Source organism: Callospermophilus lateralis, chromosome 14, assembly GCF_048772815.1.
Source record: "Callospermophilus lateralis isolate mCalLat2 chromosome 14, mCalLat2.hap1, whole genome shotgun sequence".
NCBI classification, from domain to species: Eukaryota; Metazoa; Chordata; class Mammalia; order Rodentia; family Sciuridae; genus Callospermophilus; species Callospermophilus lateralis.
The window spans coordinates 44,242,199-44,255,187 of record NC_135318.1 but is presented as its reverse complement, the minus strand read 5'-3'; the positions used below and the strand labels follow the sequence as shown (position 1 = coordinate 44,255,187).

General features: G+C 32.7%; 1 protein-coding gene across 2 annotated transcripts in view; it reads left to right on the top strand.

The window, feature by feature from the left end:
• The window catches only part of Ccdc88a (coiled-coil and HOOK domain protein 88A), a 131,974-nt gene that overhangs the window by 110,067 nt on the left and 8,918 nt on the right, over window positions 1-12,989 (top strand). For both annotated transcript variants that reach the window (XM_076832893.2, XM_076832892.2), the window contains exons 23-30: window positions 1,449-1,594; window positions 3,969-4,061; window positions 4,190-4,404; window positions 7,428-7,511; window positions 8,507-8,710; window positions 9,288-9,359; window positions 10,358-10,438; window positions 12,360-12,628. In XM_076832893.2, coding sequence (XP_076689008.1) covers window positions 1,449-1,594; window positions 3,969-4,061; window positions 4,190-4,404; window positions 7,428-7,511; window positions 8,507-8,710; window positions 9,288-9,359; window positions 10,358-10,438; window positions 12,360-12,628 — 1,164 coding nt within the window. The remainder of the gene's footprint in view (window positions 1-1,448; window positions 1,595-3,968; window positions 4,062-4,189; window positions 4,405-7,427; window positions 7,512-8,506; window positions 8,711-9,287; window positions 9,360-10,357; window positions 10,439-12,359; window positions 12,629-12,989) is intronic.

Sequence of the window (12,989 nt, the reverse complement as noted above, 5' to 3'; positions counted from 1 at the left end):
AGTGTTATTGGAATACAGTTAATGTTCTGTTTCTTGATTTGGGTGCTGTCTTAACCCATTAACTTTGTGATAATTCACTGCACTGTATATACACACTTAAAATTTGTTCTCTTTTCTGTATGTATGTCTCGATGGATGTGGTGGTGCATGTGTATAATCCTAGCAACGTGGGAAGCTGAGGCAGGAGGATCACAAATTTGAAACCAGCCTCTCAGCAACTTATCGAGCCTGTCTCAAAATAAATAAAAAGGGCTAGGGATGTGGTTCAGTAGTTAAGTGCCCAGGGTTCAATATATGTCTCATCCATTGTCTTTTAACATAATAACAACCATAAATCCTTAATGGTGATGGACAGTAAACATTTCTTTGTGCTCAAGAGTTTGTGTGTTAGCCAAGCACATGTACCAATCCATCCACTAATGTATAGACCAGTGATTTGCTTCTGCATTTATAGTTACCTGGCAGATATGCTGGGCAGCTGCCTGATATACCTCTTTTCTGTTTTATGTGGCTTCTCATCTTCTAGAAGGGTTTCGATAGACTGAGGTGAAGTATACAAGGCCTCTTGAGGCCCAGGTTTGAACTTTCACACATCACTCCCATTTATTCTTGGGCAAAGGCATTCCAAATTCAAGAAGAGGGGAAATAGATTCCACTGCTTGATGGGAAGAGTGAGAAGTCATAATGTAAGAAGGTGTGGATAGGAAAGAAAATAACTGTTTTTCAATGAATCTACCATATTATATTTCAATAAAACAATATATAAATAAACCAGTCATGCTACAATATTGATATTTCTTGGATCAAGATGATTTTGTATGGTTATTCATAGTAAGTATCATTCTTCCTGATTTTCTTTATCTTTTGAGAATTTTTCATTAACTATCTACTATGTGACATAGGTATACTTTATTTTCAACAGTTGTAGCATGGTAAAAGCTATTCTCATTTTATAGATTTGAGAATTAACTAACTTGTTCAAACTTTCTTAGCCACTTAACCAAAAGACCAGAGATTTGATCTAGCTTTTGAACTATAAGTAAAACAGTTTTTAAGGTAAAAAGCAGTATTTTGGGGCTGGGGATATAGCTGAGTTGGTAGGTAGAGTGCTTGCCTTGCATGCACAAGGGCCTGGGCTCAATCCCCAGCACCACACCAAAAAAAAAAAAAAAAAAGTATTTTGGAACAGATCATTTATGATATATTAAACCCAGTGTTTGAGGGAATAAGAAAATACATTTGTATAGCATGTAACCCAGTGCTGTACCTGTCATTATCACTAAAATAATCATTCATGTTCTGACCAAAGTGAAACCATCTAATTGTTAAAACAGCGGAAGACTTAAGTCTTTGTGTAGTACTTAATATATTTTAAATGTTTTAGGTCAGGTGATTTATGTAAAATGTAAATGTTTAAAAAATTTTTCTTTTGTGTGTGTGTTTAACAGTTGCTTAGCCAACTTAAAGGAAATTTGGAAGAAGAAAATCGACACTTACTAGATCAAATTCAAACTCTCATGCTACAGAACAGAACACTTTTGGAGCAGAATATGGAAAGCAAGGATCTTTTTCATGTTGAACAAAGACAGTACATGTAGGTATCAAATAATTTCACACTCTGAAATAGTAGTCATATTATCATTGCCATACCTGGTGACAGAGAAAATTTCATACTCATTTTTCTTGATTATCAGCATTATTTGAATATGTGTTTTGAGTGCTTATATTCCAGAAACACTAACATGAAAACACATGGTTCCTGCTCTGAAAGAATTAGTAATATAAAGCAGTAAAGACAGGTAAATACTTTTTAATACAATGATGCTAAAGCTAGGTTTGGTGGTGCTTTCCTAGAATCCCAGATACTTGGGAGATTGAGGCAGGAAGATTGCAAGTTTAAAGTCAGTCTGGGCAATTTAGCAAGAAATTGTCTTAAAACAAAAAGGGCTGGAGATGTAATTTAGTGGCAGAGTACTTGCCTAGCATGTATGAATCCCTTGATTCAGTTTCCAATACTGTCAATATAACGCAAACACACATACACACACAATGGAGATATGTATAGGGGGCCCTAGTTTTCAAAGATGAGACTTGAAGTTACAAGAAAAAATTTGCTTAAGGTACATACTAGACCAAAATAGATAACAATGCAAAAACATGGAGGTATGATAAGTGTGTTGTAAGAACTAAAAATTAATTATTATTTCTATAGCCAAACTGAAGGAGGAGGAACACTAGAGAAGTGGCTAAACCTTAGGAGCCAGTTCACAAAAGTTTCTTTATACCATGAGTTAAGATCAAATTACATGGGCCTGGGGAGGTAGTTCAGCACTTATTTTGGATGTGCAGAGCCTTGGGTTCAATCCCCAGCATAGCAAAAAATTAAAAAAATAAAAAATCAAATTATATGAGAGACAGAATTATCCAGCTAAATTATTCAGAAGTTAAGTACATTAAAAATGGGGGAATTTGATAAGACTCAAGAGATTTGGACCTGGGCAGGTCAGTGTATTATACCATGATTCACCTGTATTAAATTCTTCCTTTCCCTTTCCCCACTAAAATAAGAAACACCATAGTGTCATAGAAACTGCCAGCTGTTGAAATCAAACAGCTCCTAATTTATGTCCTAATTTTTCAGTTTTATCTGAAGACTACAAATAAGTCACTTCATTTCTTTGATCATTAGCTGCTGCCTCTCTAAAATAAAGATAACAGCTACTTCCATATTATTCTAAAGTGTAAATGAAATAATGCTTTTCTGACTTGTTCATGATGGTAAACCAAGGCACATCTGAACCAAAATATATATATTTTTCAAATATCTATTTTATTATAGAATTTAGGGTAGGGAGCATTTTTTTATATTAATGTACATGGAACACAGGCAGAGTTTGCATGAATTTTTTAAATTTTTATTTTTAATATTTTTTGAGGGGGGCATGGTACTGGCAGTTGAATTCAAGGGTGCATGCTAGGTAAGCACTCCACCACTGAGCTACATGCCTAGCAGTTTTTAATTTTTATTTTGAGATAGGGTCTCACTGTGCTGCCTTAAGCTGGCCTTGAATTTGTGGTCCTCCTGCCTCAACCTCCCAAATAGCTGGGATTACAGGTATCTGCCATCATACCCATCTCAGAGTTAGCATGAACTTTTAAGATAAATGCAAAACCTTAAAGAAATGTCACATTTGTTGCTGGCCACTTTGGACTACAACCTTTTTAGGAATATATGTTCCTTTAGTCTCTGCCATATTGTAAGTTAAAAAGCACTGAATATATATGAAGTTCTTGGCATTTGAGTTTCCTGTTCCTTAAGCAGAGGTATTACCCAAAGTTTTGTCTTAATATTCTGACCCATGGTGACTAATTTATTTCCAGGGTTTAAGCGATGTTTTTGTATGGTTGATTTCTAAATATTATTATCCATTCTGACTCACTGAATATAAGTTAAAAATATCCTTATTATATGTTGGACATTTCTAGCCAAATGCCTCTATCATATGATTCTGGCAGGAATGACAGTGAACACAGATAGTATTGAGAAGTTTCTAATGATCTTTCTTTCTTTCTCTTTTGATACCAGGAGCACTTTACCACTGAGCCAAATCCCTAGCCCTTTTTATTTATTTATTTATTAAATTTGAGACAGAGTCTCACTAAGTTGCTTAAGATTTCACTAAATTGCTGAAGCTGTCTTTGAACTTGTGATCCCCCTGTCTCAGCCTCCCAAGCTGGTCGGATTACATGCATGCACCATTATGCCCAGTTATTGGAAATTTGAACGAAAGGAGAAATATGGAAAAAACCCATTGTTCTTCCTAATAAACAAACTTAAGGGTGTCAATCATAGTGACCATTTGTTTACATTTGGGGAAGAAGTTATATCATAGTCCCAGAATAACTTAATATCATTGATAGCTGTACAAAACATGACTGCATGTCCTAAAACATTTTTATTTTTATAGTGATAAGTTAAATGAATTAAGACGGCAAAAGGAGAAATTAGAAGAAAAAATTATGGACCAATACAAATTTTATGACCCATCTCCTCCTAGAAGGTACTTTTAACCAAATTTTATGAATTTTTATTTTGGAAAATAAATTGTTCTAGTTTTGAAGACTTCTAATTCATGAGGAATTTATGTGTTGAATTTTAGACTAAGAATTTTTTAAATTATTTTATTAGGAGAGGCAACTGGATTACTCTAAAAATGAGAAAATTGATAAAATCCAAGAAAGATATTAATCGAGAACGTCAGAAATCTCTAACGTTAACACCTACCCGTTCAGACTCCAGTGAAGGATTTCTTCAGCTGCCCCATCAAGATAGTCAAGATAGTTCTTCAGTAGGATCAAACTCTTTAGAAGATGGCCAAACCCTGGGGACCAAGAAAAGCAGCAGTGAGTGCTCAAACTTTTAAACCTAGTGTTGATTTAGGAGTCCTTTCTAAAGACTTAAAAAACAAAACAAAAAACACTTAAGCAATCTTTTGGGAAAACAATCTGATGTATGGTATTTCTTTTTAATCCAATATCAAATCAATCATATACTGCAGTAATACCCAGTCACATAATTTTCTAAAATATACTATGCATCATCATTTGGCCTGAGAGGTAAAATACTGTAGAAAGAACATAAGAGCCAGAATAGGTCTGCCACTTGCAGGTTGCACATTGTTTTAACATGAGCAGTTTTTACCTTTGCTTTATACTTCACAGGGTAGTTATGAGAAACAAGTAAGAAATATGTATAAGATTTCATTTTCATAAATATTTATAATAATCAAAATAAGGCATTTATAATTGGGGTTTGCTCATATACTTTGAGCAATTTGATGGTTATCAAATTAGAGAGGGATGCTTGGGAAAAGTTTTGATTAAAATGAAATAAAGATGTGAATTGGCATACTAAACTTGTAATTTAACTTTTTATTACAAATTTTAGAAGTATCACATCATAACATGCTCTATACAATTTGTAACCTTTTTATTTGGCTACTAGTTTGCTTACACAGCAAGAGCAAAGTAAAAGCCTAAAAAAATCATATTTCAAGAAAAAAAAAATCCAATAAGTTAACTATTAGAGTTTTTAAAAATATGTAAACCAGGCACTTTGAATCCTCTCACATTATCACCAATATAAATGACTAAATTTTTTAAATTTTAAATGAGTACACACATAGATACACCCCAATTCTTTTGAAATAAATAATAAGCAAAAGCAGCTGCTTCCCCCAGAGATAGGATCTACACCTGAGTGATTCTCAGAGTATTCAGAAAACTGCACAGTGTTTGAGCTTCAGATGAATTATCTTTGAAAGGGAACAATTATTTTGGAGTGAGGATATTAAACATTTTATAACATGTATTTCAAAATACAAGAATCCATAGGCAAGCAACAATAATAGAAAGTAAACATGCATTCTTACATGTAAACACTAATCTCTAGAAAGCAGTTTTGATTCTATTTCTCCAAATAAAATTATTGTCATCCTAGGTCTTTTTTGATCTACTCTTGTCCACAAATTTGTAGTTATTGTTTTAGAGAAATCCTAAAGTTTTCCTTTAAAAGATGTTTTAACTGTCTCCTTTAGATATAAAATACCTCACACTAAGTAAAAAATGGTAACACATCTACTTCATTTTTTTTTTTTTTTTTTTTAGTTAAACAGAGATGTTTTGATTCAGGTATGAGAGCATACACAAGAAAGGCACAGCAATCTCTTTTGAGGTCATCCTATCTGTTAGAAGTATAAATCTGTATTTCTTTCGTGCTCTCTGCCAGAACATTCAGAAGAAGCAGAAGGATTCTTGCTTCCGCTTTCCTACAGTTGTTCATTTTTAGAATTTTTAAAGCAGACACAAAACCCAACATTACTAATATTCCTTTAATTTTAAGTGTGCTTTGGAAAAAGAATATTGTATATTTCCAAACTAACTGCCATAAGAAGAATTACATTTCATCCCTGGCAAATTTAAAATTTTTTATCTTATCCATTTTGGAAGAGTGTCTGTCAGTAGAGCAGTCTTTGGAAAACAGTTGAAAACAGAAAAAGAAAAAAGTGTCTAAACAAAACAACATGTGTGTGCATGCATGCTGCAACCACCCAGCTTTGTTTTAGCTAAGTGTCCATTTTTTACATTGCTTTCAGTCCATTCTTTTTAATCATTGAAAACAGCTGTGTTTACCAAGTTTGAGGAGAAATAGGTCAGATTAAAGACCTTAGCAGTCAAACAAGTTAAAAAACTGTATGTCCATTGCATTCTCTTTAATGAATGATGCTTTTCAACTTATTAAAAGAGGTTCAATGATTTACAAAATGATAGCACACCCTGAGAAGGGTGTGTAATATGTTTTTAAGTCTTATAAAAGTTGTTTTCCCAACTCCTATATTACATTTCTGGGGTCATAATTTTTTGTATACTTAAGATAAATCTTAACAAAAATGTAGCTTGAGAATGATTAAGTGACTCAAGTGAACATTTAAATTTTTATTCTAATGACTCCTATGCTTGAGTGGTAATCCCTTCACTGATAAAATTTTTTCACACAATGTCTTTTTAAATAAACTCATCCAAAGCACCCTTTGAAATGTTTTAAAATATTATATGCATTTTTATCTCATTTTGCTTACTTTGGGGTGTCTTTATCTTTTTCACTTTACCAGAGCTTAGTGCTATCACTTATTACTGCTGTCAATATATTCTTTTTTTCCTTTTCTCCAGCCAACTTTTTGTAAAATGAACTCCACATAATTGCTTGTTTCATCTTTAGACTTTGATTGAAACCATATGTATTTCTGTGATACTGATAAATGATGCACTAGAAGATAGTTTAGATCAATATTTTCTTCATTAAAGTTTAGGGGGAAAGTGAAAGGTAACTTTAAAAGTTTCTTTAGATTATTCAGAACATCTTTAGAGACCCCTAATTTTTTGTTGATGTGTTACAATAGAATGTACAGTTTCCTAAATTATTTTTTCTAAAATAAAGCCTTTAACTTCAAAAGTAAAAGAAAATAAGGGCTTAAAAAGCCTTGTTCATTTTCATCATGTACTTTATGGAACACCAATAGCCAAATTTTTAAAGTTTGCCTTTATGATTTAACTAGAAAAATTGGTCCTTTCCTAAGTAATTCTAACCAATTCCTGTTTTTATAGTACTTTAGCCAATCTAAGCTTTCCAATTATGTTCCTCATCATTGTCTTCAGTGCTTTTCCAAGTATTTTAAAATATCAAAGTACATATTTCATATTTCATTATCATTCAGCAGCATGAGAATAAGCTTTAATATAGCATACATAGCTGAAACTCAAAACATTCATTTCTGTCCTTAATTTCAACATTTAACTCCCATCTGTTCTTCTCCCTTTTTTCTTTCATTTCCCTGTTTCTGTTTTTCCCTCATGCTCTGACATTAAAGTGGTTGCACTGAAAAGACTGCCCTTTTTGAGGAACAGACCGAAGGATAAAGACAAAATGAAGGCCTGCTACCGTCGTTCCATGTGTAAGACTTTATGACAGTTCAGCTTCTTTCAAATGACTACACTAGATTCCATTACTAATTTTTCACTAACCTTTCTCTGGACTGTGCCAGTTTATTATTTTGAAAAGTGCAGTCTTCCTTTACTACAAGGAGCTGGAAGAATATTTTTTTCAAAGTTTGCACTGAGTTTGCATTATATGTATGTCTACTGATACATATACATGCATATGTTTAATAATACATGTAATATACTTTAAAATTTCCAGTGCTTTCTGAAAGTTGGCAGAAAAAAAGAACATTTTATATGCCATGGAGATTTTTTTCCCTCAAGAAATTTACTTAAGGAAAAAATAACAAAATCTTTAGCATTAGGTATTTGGGTATTTGTTTACTTAACGAACCTGGTTAAATAAATAAATAAAATGGCCTATAATCCTTGAAAATGTTTGTCATTCTTTATATAATAATATTCTGGGTTTCTTTTTTTCTAAGTGGAATGGGTAACTACATAATCACGTTAAATGTCTCTATCACTTTGGAGATCATCTCTTTCAGGTTTTTATTCAGTGGTGTACTTATTTATAAAATGAATAATTTTTTCAGTAACCTGCTCTGACCAAGGACTCCTTCATTTTCAATAGTGATGCTATATAAGAATTGCTCTCCATCTTAATTCATTCCATTTTGTCACCACAAAACCACATTATGAAGGCTTCTAATTATATTGCACATCATTGCGCAAAAGCATGGCAATTGTACCTAGTAAAATTCCTTTCTTTGTCTTTTAAAGCGGGTGGAGGTGGGATAAAAATATTTACTGAAACTTATCAGCCTTTGGCCTCCTCATTTCATTCAACTGAATGCATGTCATAATTCAAATGACCTTGTGGTTATAGTTTTTTTTAATGTCCATTTTCATTAGTTCATAGACAAAAATCAGATCATTTTTAATACAAAATAGAAATAAGAGCAATACATTAACCATGCTGATTCATTTGCTTTCATTTGCATCCCAGCCATGAATGACCTGGTGCAGTCCATGGTCCTAGCAGGAGGACAGTGGACAGGTAGTACTGAGAATTTGGAGGTTCCTGATGATATTTCAACGGGTAAAAGGAGAAAAGAATTGGGAGCTATGGCCTTCTCTACTACAGCCATCAACTTTTCAACTGTCAACTCTTCTGCAGGCATCAGATCCAAGCATTTGGTTAATAATAAAGGTATAGGCCGTCTGCTATTTGCACTGTGGTGTAACTGTTGACAGCAGGAATTTTAATTTGACTTTCCCCTGTGTTCTTTTTTTCAAACAACCTTAAATAATTATCAAAACATAATCTGGATTTAATTTGGAGGAATTTCCAAAGCATTTCAAAAATTTAAAACATTACACAAATAATTAAAATCTACTCTAGGCCTACTTTAGTAAACAGCTGATAAACTAACAATTGAAAAGAAGTATACAGATAAAGAGTGAAAAAAGGAGAAAGAAGTCTAAGTTTAAAAAACAAAACAAAATGTAAAAGTACTACGTAGAACAATCCAGGTTCTTGTTTTACTTTCCAGGGCCACAGGAGTGATTGTTTCATTGCTTCTGACATTTTCCCTAAGCAAGTCAACTCTCATCAGAACTACTTGATTCTTTACTTCATTTCCAGTTTCTGGCTGAGTCTATGAAATATGTTAAGTCAAGATATATGTGATTGAGAAAGAACTCCTATATTCTGTGTAAATAATATTTTGTAATGGTATTGTTTTGTTACAAAAATATGTTTATATCCATTTTGCTATTTTATGTAGATGCTACATCATTTGAAGACATAAGTCCACATGGTATTAGTGATGATTCTAGTACGGGATCAAGAGTTCATGGTAAGATATGGTCCTTTATTTAGGGAGTACACATTAAATACTAAATGGGAATGCTGACACTCTTGAATTGAATAGGTGAATGTGATATTGCCAGCAAGCATGTTCTGTCTGTCCTGAATCTCACAGTTACTTCTGCCATTTCTTCAAACCTAATCCTCCCTTTTGTCCTTTTTAATATTATTGTTTCTCTGTGTTTTCTGTTTTTTTTTATTTATTTAAATTAGGTATATATGACAGCAGAATGCATTTTGATTCGTTACACAGTTGCAGCACAACTTTTCATTTTTCTGGTTGTATACAATGTAGTGTTGCACCATATGTGCAATCATACATGGACCTAGGATAATGATGTTCATCTCATTCCACCATTTTTCCTCCCTCCCCTTTACCCAATCAAAGTTCCTCCATTTTCCCATCCTCCCCCATTATCAATCATCATCCACTTATCAGAGAGAATATTCAGCCTTTGATTTACATGCTTTTTCTTTTAATCAAGGTCATTTATAAAGTATGCCTGCACAATCTCCAAAGATAATTTTATTTCTATTTTTACATAAACTTAGTTATAAGAGTTTAATTTTACCATTGGTTTGTAAATACTCATTTTGGCAAAGGATGAACTTTAGCAAAGTTTCTACAATTGAATATTTCAGATTGTTTAATTTCCACCTGAAATCATATGTTAAAAAACTAAACCTTTATTAATAATAAAAAATGGATAACATAATAGAGGAATTTCATGGAATTTTAAGCAGGGTTTTAAGAAGTAGTAGCATAGGGCAGTGTGAACTGTACAGTTGTTTCTATCTATTGTAGATAGGACTACAATCTGAAAATGTCTTTGCTTTCTAAACTACAAGATTCACCTGTCTGTGGGCATGCTTAGTCTGTGAAAGTATGCATGATTGCTTCCTCAAAGCATTCTGTGATTAGAATGTACAATTCAGTGTTATCAGCTTAGAAGTTTTATCACACTGTCTCCTGATTTTTTCATTTAGCTTCAAGACCAGCCAGCCTTGATAGTGGCAGAACATCCACTAGCAATAGCAATAATAATGCTTCACTCCATGAAGTCAAAGGTATGCTGTAGGTAAATTTATTAATGTAATCCATCCATTTCCAGTACTAATTAAAAGTTTGGGTGGGGCTGAGCCTGTAGCTCATTGGTAGAACACATGCTTAGCATGCACAAGACCCTGTTTTCAGTCCTCAGCACCAGTGGGGAACAAAGTTAGAGATGAGATGACATTTCCAGGATAAAGTGTGAAATACAAATCTGTGTTTGGAACATTTTGAACATTTGTATTTTTTTCATTGTAATACATATGTATTTCAATGAATACTAATGTAAAAACAGGAGCAGTTATTTTGGTTTCAGTTTTTCATCTTCACAGATAAAATATTCGTGTTGTACATAAAAATTGTTCATAGGTCCTTATTTTACTTACATTTTGTTGGACATCTAAGTGATTGTCCTTAATTTTCTTATGATTAATGTACTTTAAACTTACATTAATCATATTTTAGAAATACTTTTAGCTTAATTTATCCACAAAATAAAATAAAGCTTTGTTATTCTTAATTTGAAAAGCAATTGTGTGTGTGTGTGTGTGTGTGTGTGTGTTGCACAAGAACTATATGGATGCATATTGCTCATAGAAAGAATTATTTCAAGACTTCTTCGTCACTTCTTAAATATGCATTCAGAGGTGAGGCTTTTATGTTAAATGTATGGAAACTTTGACTAAAATCTTTTTCTTTGAAGATATACTGCCTTTTCAGATGCTGGAATTATTTAACCAATCTATTATAGTTATCCTACAGCCCAGAATTATCAAATTATATAATGAATATATTCTGGTGCTTTGAGGATTATAAAATTATTTTGTCTCAGTTGTAATTTCGTCATGAATGCTATGACATACTGCAGTGATGTAAAATATCTGATTTTGAGGGATTTAAAAAAAATTTTACAAGCATATTATATCCAGTAAGAAAACATAGTATAAACTGTGAAGAATTTATTTTTATTTGAAAATTTAAGAAAATGCTATTGCTGTGAAATGTTACATAAGTTGGGATAAATTCTTTCATCTTCCACTTTACTCTCTGTAATTAGGAAACCATGGAAAGTTTCATTTTCTGTTTTGATGTGTTATACAGTTTTTTATTGATCAAAATAAATCAGTACTCTTTAGGAATAGTATCAATTTTAGGGAGCTTTATTCCAGAACTAACTAATTCTATATAATTGACCTTCAACTAAGTCTTATAAGACTATGTAGGCAACATACCAACAGTGGACAGTAGGAACAATAAGATGATTCATTAAGAAAAGAATAAAACAGTAAATATTTGATTTCATATTTTACTGGAGTTTTCTAACTAACTGTATCACGTCTCCATTTGACTTACCTTATGTATGTGTTATTTAAATTTTAATTTAAGTATTCAATTAGGATGAACAGAACCTTCAAATAAGTAAAGGGAACTTCACAGAGAAACAAAGAACTAGAAATCTCTTCTTGTTTTACCTCTTTTTTTTTTTTTTGCATTCAGAACAGTTTTAGATTTTAACATCTTGAAATAATTTAAAATTCATGTAATCATGTTCTTGACCAAATTTTACAATTAATTGAGCCTGAATTTTTAAAAATGTATTATTCACTCATCTGTTTATTCATATATTTAGTCATCAGTATGTTGAATGCTTTCTTTGTAAGGGATTCTCTTTAGGCTCTGAGAATTATGGTAAAAGCAAATTTTTGTCCTCATGGAACTTAAAATATCTGTCAATTTGACAAAATAAGGAAGCAAGCTGTGACAGATAGTTGTTAAACTGATGAAAGATTAATGTGGTTTACTAAGCATTTCTAAATAAAACCTGAAAGTAAGATTGACTATTCATACAGTAAGAGTCCCATCAACAAATATTACTGCTTACATAGTATTAATCTCATCTCTATTACTGAAGTCTCAACATACCATTTACTCCAAAAGCAGGTGCAGTTAATAACCAAAGCAGGCCACAAAGCCACAGCAGTGGAGAATTTAGCCTGCTTCATGATCATGAGACTTGGTCCAGCAGTGGTAGCAGTCCAATCCAGTACTTGAAAAGACAGACCAGATCAAGTCCAGTGCTCCAGCACAAAATGCCTGAAACACTAGAAAGTCGAGCACATCACAAAATCAAAACTGGTTCCCCTGGAAGTGAAATTGTTACTCTACAACAGTTTTTGGAAGAAAGCAACAAGCTTACCTCAATACAGGTTAGTTTTATGTATGATGATCTTAATTAACATGAATAACACCTGGTGCAGTGGTTGTAATCCCAGGGTTCAGGAGGCTGAGGCTGAAGAATTGCAAGTTCAAAGCTAGCCTCAGCAATTTAGGAGGCCCTAAGAAACATAGTGAGATCCCGTCTCAAAATAAAAAAAAGGGCTGGGGATGTGGTTCCGTGGTTTAGGGCCTCTGGGTTCAAATCCATGGTGCCAAAAAAAAAAGAAGAAGAAGAAGAAGAATACCACAAGTTAAATCACAAGTTAAATATCTGTTTGAACTTTAGAGCTTTTTTAAAAAAATTCTGGAGTGTTAAGAATTACCAGCATCTGTATATCATACAGCTCAGTA